The sequence below is a fragment of the Microtus ochrogaster genome, chromosome 5 (genome assembly GCF_000317375.1).
Source record: "Microtus ochrogaster isolate Prairie Vole_2 chromosome 5, MicOch1.0, whole genome shotgun sequence".
In the NCBI taxonomy this organism is placed as follows: Eukaryota; Metazoa; Chordata; class Mammalia; order Rodentia; family Cricetidae; genus Microtus; species Microtus ochrogaster.
The window spans coordinates 88,930,963-88,946,890 of NC_022012.1; the positions used below are offsets into that span (position 1 = coordinate 88,930,963).

General features: G+C 44.3%; 1 protein-coding gene across 14 annotated transcripts in view; it reads right to left on the reverse strand.

The window, feature by feature from the left end:
- Window positions 1-15,928, reverse strand: part of Rbms3 (RNA binding motif single stranded interacting protein 3) — a 1,318,100-nt gene that overhangs the window by 377,421 nt on the left and 924,751 nt on the right. For all 14 annotated transcript variants that reach the window (XM_026779049.1, XM_026779048.1, XM_026779046.1 and 11 more), the window contains one exon: window positions 4,433-4,524. In XM_026779049.1, the coding sequence (XP_026634850.1) occupies window positions 4,433-4,524 (92 nt within the window). The remainder of the gene's footprint in view (window positions 1-4,432; window positions 4,525-15,928) is intronic.

A 15,928-nucleotide genomic window follows, 5' to 3' on the forward strand; every position in this document is an offset into this window, starting at 1 on the left:
TGGGAGGGGATGGTGCTGTCTGGGAGGGGATGGTGCTGTCTGGGAGGGGATGGTGCTGTCTGGGAGGGGATGGTGCTGTCTGGGAGGGGATGGTGATGTTTGGTGAGGTGATGGTGCTATCTGGGGAGGCATTCCAGCCTTGTTTGAGGAAGTAAGCCACGTGTTATGCTTTGAGACCCCATAGATTCTTGTTGCCTTCAGTTCTCTATATATTTCATGTTTTCTGTAAAAGATTTAATTTCTGAGCATCCTGCTCCCGACACCTTGTCCTCCTGCCATTTCCATGCCTCCCTATCATAGCAGACCCATTCCTCTGAAACTGTAACTCAAAATAAAGTTTTCCATAAGTTTCTTTTGTGCATGGCATTTTCTGAAAGCAACAGGAAAGTGACTAACACACTGATCAATTACTACTTCCTGGCTAATTCCCTATTTAGTTCTTTGTATTTGAGGTATCCGTTGGCGTTTTCTCAGGCATACACTGGAACATGTTTGTTAGGGGGAGCAGCTCCCATAGTTTCAAGTGGGTGCCAGGTTGTTATCAGAAACTTAACTACAGCTGGCATTTTTTAAATATTTACTATTAGTCATGTAAGTTCTGTGTCTGTCTGTCTGTGTCTGTATGGGGAAATGTGAACGCAAGTGCAGGTATCAGTTTTGTTCCAATATAGGGCGTCCAATCCCCTAGATTCTGTGTCACAGAAGCGCGGAGCAGGTATTTGGAAGTGAACTCAAGTCCTCTGCAAGAGCAGCATGCCCTCTTGACTGATGAGCCATCTCTCCAAACCCAGGAGGCATTTTATTTTAAAATCCTGGGGATCTTAAAATGCCACACCACAAGCAACAGAGTGGGATGCTGATAAGAACAAGGATGCGGGAGGCGATTTGGTGCATACTTAAATGGTAAAATATATACTGCAAGTAGCACACACCCTGCAGACTGCAGGTTTATATGATAATAAATAACAGTTATTGCCAGGAAAAGGGAAAAAGTGCCGTGAAATCCAATAGCTCAGTGAGAAATCTGCTAATACAGGTGGCCAAGCTTGTTCCATTTCATTGTCAAACGGAGGCTATTTATTTTCTTCTGGGTAGTTAAATTACAGAGTCATTTATTGCTGAAAGTTTTGCAGTGGGCAGATGGGAATCTAAAGCAGGCTTTGAGCTCAAACTTTGTGAGGATTTACTTCACAGGCAGCACACTAACACTGCAAAATCCTCCAGCAAGCCTACAGAGTGATTCCCCACAGCCCAACCGGGTACACTGTCAGCAAGCCTATGATAGAGTGATTCCCCACAGCCCGGCCGGGCACGCCAGGTTTGGCACCTTGGATTTGGGACAAGGGTCAAGATGGCAGACAGAGTGAGTAATCCTTGATGGTCTTTAAATGATTCCTAGTGTAGACGGTTTCCTTACTGGGTGATAGGTCAGTGACTGGGGTGTGTGCGCGTGGGCATGTGCTCATGTGCATGCACATGAGAGAGATAGTCAGGCATAGACAGGAATTCCTTATGTACACACATGCTGAAAATATTAAAGTCAGTGTCAACTTTGCCAGTTTTAATATAAAAGCTCAACTCTGTAAATGATCTATCTATCTATCTATCATCTATCAATCAACCAATCTATCATCATCTATCATCTATCAATCAAATCTTTGATCTATCATCTATTTGTTTGTCTTTCTATTATCTATCTCTCATATCTCTCATCTATCGTTTATCAACGATCTATCATCTATTTACCTATCATCTATCTGTCTCTATCTGCCCGTCTGTCTGTCTGTCTGTCTCTATCTCCTGAGAATTAGAAACAGCTGTGTGTTCATGATCTATAAGCCACTACTATCTGATAACTTCCAAAGTTTACAAATTTTATAAATAGAATGTACCAAATACCTTCCAATAGCTATTTTATTTTAAGAATTAATTAATTAATTGATGAATTTACATATTTATATGTGATGCACACACATGTACACAATGCACACATATATGGAGGTCAGAGGATTCTGGTAGTCTATTCTCTCCTTCTACCATGTAGGACTTGGGGATCAAACTTCGGTCTTCACATCACAACAGGGGCCTTAATCTCCTCAGCTACTTCCTAGGTTCCTCACTTTGTATATCATCTTATTTTTAAAGTGTGTGTGTGTGTGTGTGTGTGTGTGTGTGTGTGTGTGTGTGTACTTGAATTCAGGGCTCTTAGAGGCCAGAAGAGGGCACTAGTTCTCTTGGAACTGGAATTACAGGAAGTTAGTTGTGGAAACTGACTCAGATCTTCAGTAAGAGCCACAGAACTTTTAACCATAGAACTATTTCTCCACCCCAAGGATATACTTTAGGTTTTAAAGATTACTTTTTCCTTTTAAAATTTATATGTGTTTACACCTCTGTATGCATGTGTACACTTGATGTAGTTCCCATATAGGCCAGAAGAGAGGATCGGATTCTGAAAGCAGGAGCCACTTGAGGCTGTGTGCTGTCTAGTTTGGGTTCTGGGAACTTGATTGGGGTCCCCTGTAAGAACAGGTAGTGCTCTTAACTACTGAGTCATCTCTTCCGCCCCTACTATTCTGTCTTTTCATAACCACTTCTTGCCTCAGCCACAGCCACACTCTATCTCTTGTTTTCTGGGTACAGGAGATTGCTACTTCAGTTGCCATTGACTCTTGCAAAGAACCTTTAAACCAGGACATGCATGTAACTTCCTGATTAATTAAAACTGTTAACTTCATCTGTCTCAATCCTTGACCAAATCTAAAGCTCCTAGGCATAATCCTGACAAAGAATATAATTCACAAACTGGAAAATTCTAATTCATATCACCTTGAATAACAAGAAAGACAATGAGCCCACCGTTGTCACTCAAGAAGAAACTGGCTCCCAACAGTCATGATCAGAAGTGGTCTGCACATATTGGTCAGAATGCACCAACAACTGCTAGCACCCAAATGCTGATCTTCTAGAAGTCTGAGGCTGATGCTAGAAGGTTCTTAGAGAATGGACACAATCATAGCAAAAACCAGATGACTTCATCATGACATCACTGATTTCTGTGGGAACAGGGCCAGAAAATTAGACATAAGCCAGGGACAGATGCTCAAGATTTCAAGGTCTGTTACCTCTGGCATCCAAGAGTATGAAAATCTCGGAATGGTAAGTTCGGAACTATTAACAGGAAGAATATTTTAAACCTAGATTATTGATGAGGATTCAAAATGGCTGCCATCAACATTTACCCAACATCCAAATGTGACCAGCAACATTTTTTTGGTGTTTACTCTTAATATCTTTTCTCTTTCTTCTTTTTAGTGTTTGGAGACCTGATCTTCAACTCCATTTTATAGACCAAGCTGTCCTTGAAATCACAGCAATCAAACTGCCACTGTTTCCAGGATGCGGGGATTAAAGTCATGCACCATACCTAGCTTATATCATTATGATGGCATCTCCTTAGATTCCCAAATTAAAATGAAGACAATGACATTGGTGTACATTGTTCCCAAGATCCATATTATCATACCACATAGGCAGATTTTTCCAACACAGCAATCAAGGCACAAAATGACAAGGAACAATTTTCACTTTGTTGTGAAAATTCATCATAGTTTTACATACAAAGTTCCAGACAATGAATACTATGGAGCAACAAGTAAATATTGAAAATGATGAACATCAAGAATATTGCTCCCCAGGTAAACTCTGGGTATATGGGCCAAAGTGAAGTTCCAGCGATACAAAGGACATTAGCCATAAGCCATTTCCCTGCACAGCCTAGGGAAAAGGCTATCAGCTCAGAAGTCTCCCAAACATGGAACAAATAAATGAAGACTTAGCACACATTAAGTCACTGGTAACTTTCTGTACTACCCCAGAACTCTGCTGACTGGGGGAAAGTTCTTTACACCAGCACATACATGTATATGGACTCCAACTCTGCCAACTAAAGAGAGGTCTAGACACCAGTACATCCATGTATATCGACTAGAGATAGTTCTAGACACCAGTACATCCATGTATATCGACTAGAGATAGTTCTAGACACCAGCACATCCATGTATATTGACTAGAGATAATTCTAGACACCAGTACATCCATGTATATTGACTCCAGCACTGCCAACAAGGGAAAGTCTTAGACTCCCATGTATACATATCTCCCTTTTCAGGCAAAGCAGAGCCCTCTACACGTATCCTGTAATCACCGGGGTCTCCACCCAAAGAGCTCATGAGTATCTATATGCCAAATCAGAGAGATTACGATAAGCCCGGTCTCTTGTATGGTTCCTTTTCCCTAGCAGCTGAGTACAGAAAGAGTGCAAACCATAATTTGGGGTCCGCTCACTACAGAGGACTAACATGTGCTCCCACACAGATACACACACAAGGGTCCACATGTGCACAGACCCTCTCTGTCTGAGCAGGCTTACCTTGGCCATCTGTGCTTGCACACCATTTGCCTTCAAGGATGCTACTGCTTTCTGTGCGGCTGCAGGACTATCAAAATCTACAAAACCATAACCTGCAAAGATACAAAACCTGGCATTAGTCATCACAGGCAGCAGGCGCACTTCTGTCATCCAATGAATGCAGAGTTACTGTCAGCTATGATTTCATTTCTTCCCGATGAAACCTGGCTAGACCCAAAGACTCTCATGATGGGGGAGAGTCTTCTGTTTTGTGTTAATTTCATTGGTTAAATAAAGAAACTGCCTTGGCCTTTTATTAGGACATAAAATTAGGTAGGTGGAGTAAACAGAACAGAATGCTGGGAGAAAGAAGCTGAATCAAGGAGTCACCATGATTCTCCTACCGGACACAGACGCAGGTTAAGATCTTCCCTGGTAAGACACCTCGTGGTGTTACAGGGATATTAGAAATGGGTTAGGTCAATATGTAAGAGCTAGCCAATAAGAGGCTGGAACTAATGGGCCAGGCAGTGTTTAAAAGAATACAGTTTCTGTGTAATTATTTCGGGGCATAAGCTAGCCATGCGGGTGGCCGGGTGCCAGGGACGCAGCCTTGCCGCTCCTACTACAACACTCTCATATCTCTGTTTCCAAGTGCTTTATGTGAGATACATTAGTAACTCTAGATAAGAGGAGGTTAATTCATTTTCCAGAGTACTTTGCAGACTGGGGTGCAGGGAAGAAGCCCACTTAGCCTTAACTTGGCAGCTCAGGCAAAGCCTCGCTTTACTGTGCTCTTCCTGCTGCAGATTTGCTGCAAGAGGGAGGAAAATAAAGCACTGGAAATCCTTAAGTGTCTGAGGCTAAAATCCATTTTCCAGTCTTCTAAAAACCAATACTCATAAAAAGGGATAAGAACAGATAAGTGTGATGGTCAACATTTATTGGAACCAGAACCACCTGAGAGGCCGACCTTTGGGCAGGTCTGTGGGGTTATCTTCTTTAGGATAGTAAGATGGGAAGGCCCCTCTGAATTGTGGGTAAGCACATCCCCTGGAAGGGGAGCCTGGATTCTGGAAACTGGAGGATTCAGTCTTTCTGTTTCTTGACTGTGGATGTGATGTGACCAGCTGCTTCAAATCCCCCCACTGTAATCCCCCTGCTGTAGGACTGTGCTAGAACTGAAAACCCGAATGAACTTCCTCATGCTTAAGTTGGTTTTCCCAGGGTAAACCATCACAGCGAAATGTAAAGAAACAAGAACACTAAAGTTATTGTCAGAGGCTGCAATGGTGGCTGCAGGCAGCCAATAGATATATGTCTTGGTTGCACAAATAAATAAAGGTTGTGGGTTAGAGTAGGGGTTTGAACCTACTTCTACACAATCACTCAGCCCATGGTTCCAAATTATATTCTCTCAATAACAGTTTGAATCATTGATTTTTTTTATACTTGAAAAAGAGTCATTTGATGAATAAACACTCCAGTCTCTAAAAACAAATACTAAATAGCCTTCTTACTTATTTTTTTTTGGGGGGGTGTCATAAATATATGGTTCTGTTTGTGTGGTTATATGAGCACTTATAAACATTCAGGGAAACAAACAAACAGAACAATTAATAAGACAGGACTATTGAGAGAAAATGGTCTTCATGCCACCATTAGGCCAGGAATTTACCCCACAGCAAAGTCAGCTGCCAAGAATATGCTAAAATATGAACAGTCCGTGGGGTGTGTTGGTGCACACCTGTGATTCCAGCATGACTGAGGTGGAGGCAGGAGAAGGTACGTGAGAGGATGTCTCAAAATCATATAAAAATCAACAGTAACTGCAGGAGTGTACGTGTATTGTGCTTTGAATGTGCTGTCCTCCACAGGCTCATGTGTTTGAATACTTGATCACCAGCAGGAGGCGCTGTTTGAGGTTACAGAACCTTTAAATGATGGAGCTTTACTGGAGCAAATACATCATGGAAGGCAGGGGTTTTGTAGATGGGCCCTACTTGCTGTTCAATCTCAGCTTCCAGTATGAAGATGACATGTGGCCCATCAGCTTTCTGCTCTGACCACCATGACATCCATGCTGATGGCAAGTCTTCCCCTACTCCTCTGTCACGACAGACCAAAATAAACCCTTTCTCCTGTCAGCTATTGTTTGTCAAGGGATTTTAACACGACAACAGAAAAAAATACTAACACAAATCCATATACACATAAAAATATTATATTTGATATACATAGTATATGAGTTCTATGTATCAATACATGCATATCCATGATACATATAAATATGTACATTACAAGTATTATGTGTTGTGCTCTTGAAAAGTCTATGAATGAATCAACCCATCTACTCCTCCATGAAGATAGACATCTGTCTTATACTTTGAAGCTTGTCTCATTCAGAACTTCCAGGCCTGCCACTGAGGCAAACACAGTATTCGTGTGCTATAATACATTCCCACCCCAACCTCCAAATAAGAGTATTTGGGAATTCAATTACCAGGCTGGTTCTTTTAATTAACTTTCTAATTTTCTTCCCTCAAATCCCATCTTCCTCTTCTCCCTCCCAGCATGTTATCCCAAAATGAACCTGAAACACAGCAGTGTACAAGCAAAATGCTCCCACAAAACAGGACTTCCAAGCTTATGCTTCTCATACTTAAGGAAATGTGTTCTGTAAGGGTTGGCAATTCTTCTCTTCATAAGATGGGGAAGAAAAGCAGCACAAGAAAGACAAACCAAAAACCAGAGTTATAGGCAAAGGACTAAAACTTCTAAAGCTTAGACATCATTGCCCACAGGTCACGTGCTATTCTGAGGATGAGGGTGCTCTTACGTATGAAAGCATCACTGTGACATAGAACACTGGCCCTGGGTCCACTGAACGAGGAAACTGAGGCACGGATTAACTTACACACGGGCCAAAAAAGCAGAAGCTGCTAGATGGCAGAGACACGATGCGAAGCAAGTCTGCATAGAAATTATCCAGTGCCATACAGAGAACTGTTTCTAGCCCTGCTCTGGAGCCTGCATCCCTGATAGCCCTTGGCCCTGCTCTAGAGCCTGCACCCCTGATGGTCCTCAATCCCTCCCTGGGGCCTGTGCCCCGCATGCCTGACAGTACTTGGATTTGGAATTAAGGGGTGAGTTTACACAATCCCGGGAAAGGCTCTCTCCAGCTCATTCTCTTTGCAGATTGCTTCCTGGAGGGCCTGGGCTTGCACCACATCTCTCCATGGGAGGTGCAGATGGGGTTAGGGATGGCCTGCATTCATGCAGAGGCTCATTCTTCCTTCATGGGGCACTTGACCCATCAGAATATGTCACGTGTAGGAAGCAACAGCTCCAGTTCCCACTCGTATGCAGCTTATTAGGTGAGTTAGAGAGAGATGTGACCGAATGGCCATGCCAAGGAACCTTCAGATATGAAGGCCTTGCCTTCCTTGAAATAAAGGAGAATGGGGGGGGGGGGAGAAGCACAGAATGAGAGGCTGACCCTTCGGTACCGAGAAATCATGGAGATGTTCCCTCTAGCTAGAGACGGGATGGTAATGGAAGACGTTAGCAGAAAAAGTGGAGGTGACTCAAGAGCTCGCCCGGCAAGGCAAAAGAAACCTGATTAGGTGACAGAGAGGAAGTGAGTTATATTTTATAGGGAGGACCAGCAGGAGTTCACAGTTGACTGATTAGGCTGGGAGAAGGGAAAGCATAAGATGACAAAGATGATTGCTTAGTTGGGTTCTGTTCTCCTTTGCCATGAGCTACTGGGTGAGTGAGCTGCAGTTCACTGAAGTGACGAGACTGGCAGAGGACGCGCAGGAGTGAAGGAAAGCTGAAGACATGTCCAGTCAGAACACCCGTGAGAGCCGCTGCAGAAAGGCCATATTGCAGTTTGATATTGTGACAGTCGGTTTTGAATGTCTCCTTAACACCATCTAGAAATGCCTGGAAGTGATTTCCAATGAGAAGTTGTCTAGATCAAGTGCCCTGTAGGAATGTCTGTTCAGGGTTTGCCTTCATTGTATTAACTGATTTGGGAAGACCCAGTTAGTTCACTGTGGCATCACCAGTCCCTAGGTAGGGGTTGCTGAACTGTGGAAGAGTGAAGAAATGGAGCTGGACATAAACATGAATGTGTTTCTTTCTGTCTGTTCTGGATCATGGATACAGCCCCATCATGATTCTGCTGCTACCTCCCCACTATGAGGGACACAAGTCCCTTCTCTCCTAAGCTGGCTCTGACAAGGTATTTCAACACAATAGCAGGAAACACAACTGGCACAGAGGCACATTAGGCTGGCACTCAGTAAAAAGGATAAAATCAGAAATACATATACAGTAGGAAACAACTTAAAAATGCTAGTCACATAGCTGGGCGGTGGTGGCGCACGCCTTTAATCCCAGCACTCTGGTGGCAGAGGCAGGCAGATCTCTGGGAGTTCAAGGCCAGCCTGGTCTACAAGAGCTAGTTCCAGGACAGGCACCAAAGCTACAGAGAAACCCTGTCTCGAAAAACCAAAAAAAAAAACCAAAAAGAAAACAACCAAAAAAAAATGCTAGTCACAGACATGGAGAGAGGGAAAAATCATAGTGAGAACTAGAGCAAGATTTAGATGTCGACTTGAACAACTTGAGCTCTTGGGTCTCAGGGGCAAGTTTGCAGAGAGGACTGAAAAGGGGGCCAGAGAGGATGACGGACACAAACAGGAACATGTCCTCCTATAATCAGGCAAGAAGAACCCCAAGAGGGAAGAACTAGCCATGCCAAATGCAGGAGAACCTGCATGCATGGCGGAAGTGTGAAAATGCTCGGGCCCTTAAGAGCACGGATGTCTGAAGAGTGGTAAAGACTGAAGCTCGAGAAGAGTTAGGGGAGAAAATGAGAAAGGGCTGGAAGAGATAGCTGATGGAGAGAGACAAAATTAGATCATAGAAGAATGAAGTCAATGGGGGTTGTATGCATGTACATAGCATGCACATATACATGTGTGTAGAGCCCAATGCTCTTCCCTAGGTGTCACTCCTTAACCTTAAGCATCGAGGTAGAATCCATCTACCATGATATCTAATGCACATGGAGCTTACTGAGTAGGTGAGACTGGGCAGCCAGCATGCCCTTGGGATCTGCCTGTCACTTCCTCTCCTGCTCTGTGATTGCAAAAATATTGTCATCATGCCAAATATTACACATGGCTGCTAGGGACTGAAACCAGGTCCTTATGATTGCGCTGAAAATGCCTTCCTGATGTGCATGTGTGTCCTTATTCCCATGTGAAGTCAAGGCAAAGACCACTGAAACTCACGCCAGTGATTCAAAAGTATTTGCGGGCCACCTACGGCAGTGCATTGATTATACTTTCCAGTTCTGAAGAAGGAGTAGGGCAAATCAAGCTGAGAAGAGAGCCAAGCTTCATGACAACAAGACGACAATTCATAAAATATCCTTCCTGGGAAGATGCAGGCACGGGTGCAGCTGGGAGCGATATGGGCATGCTGCCCCCTCACCAGCAGTCACTGGCAGGAAGAAGAAAGAGTGCTCTGGCTGCATTGGTTGCATCTCTCCGTGCTGTGACCAAGGGTACCTGACAATGGCAACTCAGGGGGAACGGCTTATTCTGGCTTTCAGTTTGAGAGGACACATTCCGCCCTGGCGGCAAAGGCATGGCGGCAAGAACGTGAGAAAACTGGTCTGAAGTCTCTGCAGTCAGGCAGAGAGCAGACACAAGCGGATTGGTTTATAAGACCATGAGGCCACCCCTAGTGACTTGCTTCCTCCAGCAAGGCTCCACAGCCTTCCAAGCAGCATCTCTCGTCACATGGCCAAACTTCTGGGAAGCATATGTGACCAGCTGCCATTTCCCTGTACAGCCCTAGTTGCTGGATGTTACCTAAGCCTGTATTCAGCAAATCCTTGTCAAAGTACAAAAACCATACGTTTAAAATTTGTAAACTTACAGGAGGGATTACAGTGCTTATTAATTAACAGGTGAAAATGTCACAATTAAACTTTGATTTACAAACAACAGCAACCAAAACCAAATGATACCCCTGCTGTCAGCCATGCCTATCCTGCATCATAACCCTGTGTTACAGGTTCCTCTTCCGGTTCCTTCCCTTCACTTCCAACCCTACACACAACACAGTATATTAGAGAATCAAGACATGGCTCTTCTAAGCTCTACTCCTACACATACTTAAGCCATTTCCACAAGGGCACCAGGCACCCCGTGCTTTCTCTCAGTGAATTGACAGCTGAATTCTGGGGCAAAGGAATGACCCCACACCTGTAGGGATGGCACCAGGCCAACAAGGAGCCAAGATTCAGCATACAGACTCAGACTAGAGAGCCAGGGGTCTGACTTGTGGGATGTTCGCTCATACTTCTTGTTTCAGTGAGAGTCCGGAGGCCAACGTGTCTCAAGAAACCTTGAAAAATACGTCAATTCTGTAAATAAACATGGCGTTTCTGAGGTTTACGAGGGTAAGAGCTACATCACAGTCAGAAGAAAAAGAAATGAAATACAAGGCTGGCTCTAAAACACAATGCTGCGTTTAGTAAGGGATAAAAAATCACTTTAATTTGGTTTCAATTTGCTTTCCTTCCTGATAAATAATTAAGACGTTCTCTGCATCTGGCAAGGGGAAGGGAGGCAGAGTCATCCAGCCCAGCTATGGTGCTTTCAACTCTACAGAGTCCCCAGGAAGGCTAGCCAGAATAAACTAAAGCCCCCAAGGATGGCTAGTCAGGGCAAACTACAGAGCCCCTAGGAAGTCTAGCCAGGACAACAAACTCAGTCCATGAGGAAAGCTAGCCAGGAAAACTCAGGCACTGAGGAAGGCTAGCCAGTGCAAAGTCCAGAGCTCCTGAGGAAGACTAGCCAGGGCTAACTCAGCCCCTGAAGAAGGTTAGCTAGGGCAAACTCAGCCTGCTGGCTTTGCTCCCTGCCTCCCCCCCAATGACGTCATTGCCCTTGGCGACAGGTTCAAGCAAATTGGATCCGAATGTCACTGTTTATTCCCCACACCCAGAGCTTGTTTTTCCTCCTGGTCAGGGAGACAAGGCAGGCAGCTCAGCAATTAGCTAGAAGTGGAGCAACGGGAGAGAAGGAACCGCGGGATAATTAGGTCATCCTGCGAATGCACTCTTCCATCGACATCCTAATCAATGCCTCCCTGAAATGCTTTATACCTTCCGCGCTTAGTTAAAGTTTTGTTATTGCTTGGCACTACCAGAGCGATGACCTTCCAGAAAAAATAATCTATATTAATTACAACTTAACTCTAGAGGATCACCAGAGGGGCTTTTGTCTGTTCCCTTTCCTGCAGTCATAGGTGACATATTCCACAGACCTTTATCTTTCGAAAACTAGTGTGCAAAGATGGATTTGGAGTTTCATTAAAGTCTCTTTATCACATTCAACAGTTGATTTTAGGTTTTTATGTTGCTGCTAGTTCTTTATATTGGCAATTAAAATTAGGTATTCATTTGCCAATATTGGGATTGGGTGGGGTAGCGTGGGGGGGGGTGCAACTGGAGAACTTCTCCTTTAGGCTTTTGGTACCCAGTTCATTTGGTCTCAGAATTTTAAATGCACACTGAATTCCGCACCAATTGTGTATTCTTTGTCTTGGGAGTGATTCTTATTGAAGGAACCCCTCTCAGAATACAGATGCAGAGCCAGCTGGGAGTCCAATGTGATTTCCAGACAAAACAAGTGAGTGCTTTGGCTGAGACTTCTACATGAATCTCAAGTCCTGCTCAACTGTTCACAGATGGGATGCTTGAGAATTTAACTTCCTTTGGTGGCTACTGGGGAAGGATTCAGGAGGTTCTACCCTTGTTTGAGTATCAAAAAGCAGTTGATAGCTGCAGGAGCATAAAAGAAGAGAGAGAGAGAGGGGGAGAGGGAGAAGAGAAAGGGGGAGACAGATGGGAGGGGCAGGTAGAGAGAGGAGGGGGAAGTAGAAGCACACTCTCTGCCTTGGATGGGCAAAAAAGTTCAAGCCTGCTCAGCTGTGGAAACAGACAATTTGTATTTGGTAGAACAAAGACCTTCCTAAAATTGTTTCCATCATTATAGTCCTAAATTGTGTATACATAAAATACCCTTAAATTAGAACTTGGGATCTCACAGTTTTACATGTTAAAGAGAGAGCCTATTTACTGCCCGTACAAAGGGCTGCAGCACCAGACCCCCAGTAAATGGGAACTAAGATAGATGCTGCATCCACACAATAGCAGGGCCACTTGAAATGGGACATTCTCTCATTCTTTTTACATTGCGTGAGAAATCATAGCGAGCCAGACCCGAGTTCAGGTGCCCAAGCTCACTTCCCTCCTTCCTCCATAGAGCTGATGTTTAAATAGAGGAATTACTGCTTCTGACTGAGAGTCAAGACTAGGACTTGGATCATTATTTAAGAGCTCAGTGCAATCTCCGTGCTTTACTGGGACTCAAAATACACACAGTTTGGCTATTCTTCTTTTTCTGGACCAACTATTATTTAGCTGCATGGCAGAGATGCAAGGAGCAGCCGATGTGGGTATAAATGTCAGACCGACCTGCAGGAAGCCTCCCTTTGCTGCTAGACTGTGTTGAGAGATGTCTGTGACCTGTCCGAGAAATGTGTCTCCTCCAATTAGAATAAAGGAAGGTAAGTGAGTGATGGTCAGGGGAGCGAGCCTGGGATACACATGAGACAACCCCACTGGCTTTGTGACTATGACGGAAGCAAGCTGCTATTGTCGTCACAGTTCCAGAGGCTGTAGACCACCACCAGGTAGGCAGAACTCGTTAAGACCTGAGCTCTGACTGTCCATTCCTCTCTCCCTCCCCTTGCTCCAGCCTTACAAAGGGTAGAGCTCTGGTTTTTCCAAGCACAGAGCAAGGCAGTAAGCAAGCACTGGTTGGACGAGAACCTCTGCTAAGCTGAGGTCTGTGCCCTGTATTTAGACTCAGCGAGCCCCCAAATGGTTGGTGTGGGATGTTGAGAGTCATCAGTCATCTTCAGCATCCATCAAGTTTAATGGATGGACACTACAGCCAAACTGCAGCCATCCAGAGGATAACACGAAGTGGCTGCCTGCAGGAGGAGAACCGGGAATCCTTTAAGAAGACGCCCCATAAATTCTCCTCCAGCTTTCATTTCCTGCTTCTATTCATTGTTTTGGCATGTGTGTATGGCTATGTGGATGTGTTCAGGCTCATGAGAAGATGATGGGCATCCTGATCCACCACTCTCTTCCTTATTCCTTTTGGAGAAGGCCCTCTTGTGAAATCTGACCCTAGGCTGATAGACAGCAAGTTCCAGAAATCCGTCTCCACCCCTCACTCTGCTGAGCATGAAGACACCCAGCTTTTTATACAGATGCCTTCATGGGGACTGAGCTCCCATGTCTGCAGAGCATCTCTCCAGCTCCTTCGTGGTTTTTGTTCATTGCTGGTTTGTTTGTTGTTGGTTTTGTTTTATGAGGTTGAGCTTTATCAGGCGGGCCAGGTTGGCCTAAAACTGACTGGGCAGATGAAGACCATGCTATCTCCAGACTTACAGACCTTTGCCTGTTTTTGCCTCCAGAGAGTTGGAGTGTCAGCTTTGAGTTACTATACACATACTCTATTTTTCTCACATGGTGCATTCTAGTTATCTGCCTCCCAGCCACTTGCCACACCCTCACCATCTCCCCCCCCACCGCCGCCTGTCTCTGCCATAGATGTCCACCCGTTGCCCCATGCACTTTTAAGCACATCTGTTTGCAAGAGTAAGGACTCCTGCTATGCAGCTTAGTTTTTTCCACTGCCTCCATCAGTCTGGCCTGTGAGGTATTTCTGGATAAACAATGTGGGAGGACCCAGCTCCCTGTAAGCAGTGCTGCCCCTGGACAGGTGGTCCTGGGGTGTACACTAATGCACACTGAGCAAGCCACGGGTAGCAAGTCAGTCAACAGTGTCCTTCACAGCCACTACCTCAGTTCCTGTCTCCAAGCCCTTGCCTTGAATTCCACTCTGACTTGGCTCAGTGATGGACGATAACCCGGAAAATGAGACAAACCCTTTCCTGCTCAAGCTGCTTTTGCTCGTGGTGTTTATCACAGCAATAGAAAGCAAACCAGGACACCAGCCATGACCTCCTCCTCCCCCCAAACTTTTGGAAAATCGCATTTGAACACAAGCTGTTTCCTTCTTAATCTAGGCATATATTTTATGGAATTTACTCTCTTTGGTGTTTATTGGCCTTATTCTAAATATTTCAAACAAGCATTTACAAGTACCCTCTATCAGTATGACATAGTCTGGATTTGCATCTTTTTGAAACTGAAGTACTATCTTCACCATACCTGATGTGGATAAGATAACTGTAAGTTTTAATTAGATTTCAAAGATAACTAAGATAGCATCTTGGTAATCCAGAGCGACGCATCCATGGGTAGAAGGAGCTTCACGGGCAAAGCAATACTCAGAAAAACACAAGCTTGCTTCCACCGTGACCTTGGGGTTTAAGCTATGTTTGTAAAGCTATTCTTGATTCCCAATAGTTCTACTTACAAATCATGACTAGAATGAATGGCTACTTTCTCACCATTCTCTATCTAGGAAGTTTCAGGAATTCATAGAAAAATACAATATAATTACAGTTCTCAAAATGTCCTGAAATAGGAGCCAGTAAATCAGCCCCATAGATACTGGTGCTTTTCCTATTGCTTGATGACCTGAATCCCCAGGGCCAATGTGGTGGAAAGAGAGAACTGATTCCCAGAAGATACACACACACACACACACACGCACACACGCACACACGCACGCACGCACGCACGCGCACACACACAATCACTTTCACATATAAATACATATATTTTTAAAACCATAAAAAAGAAAAATTGCTTTTCAATTTTTCATTTCTCCCTAAACACAAATAGGAATAATTTTCTTCGATTTTATATATTTTTTTAAATTACAGTTGATTCTTTATGTGTGTCAGGGGCCAAGGAATTGAGTTTGGAAAACAGAGGGCAACTATGTGGAGCTGGTCTCCCCTTCCCATTTTTACCTGGGTCCCAGGAATTGAACTCAGGTCACTACATGGTGCCTCTAAGTGGCTGGGCTACAAAGTTCACATTATGCAATCTTACATTAGAAATATTAGGGGCTGGAAGAGATCTCGGGTAGAGAGCCTGCTTTGTGTTCATGCTGCTGTGCAAGCATGAAAACCTGAGCTTTGATCCCTACATTTGTATAAAAGCCAGATATGGTGAGCTCTGTAATCATTACCTAGGCAGGAGGAGATAGGAAAATGCCTGGGGTTCACTGACCAAATCTCTGAGCTCCAGGATTATTAAGAGACATTATCAGAAAAACTCCCAAGGCAGAAAGAGACCCAGGAAGAAACACCCTCCTCCTCCAGTCTCCACTGGCACAGGCGCTCATAACCATATGAACACGTAACTCACACACACAGATACTCCACACACTTTCATAACATATGAACACGTAACTCACACACACAGATACTCCACAC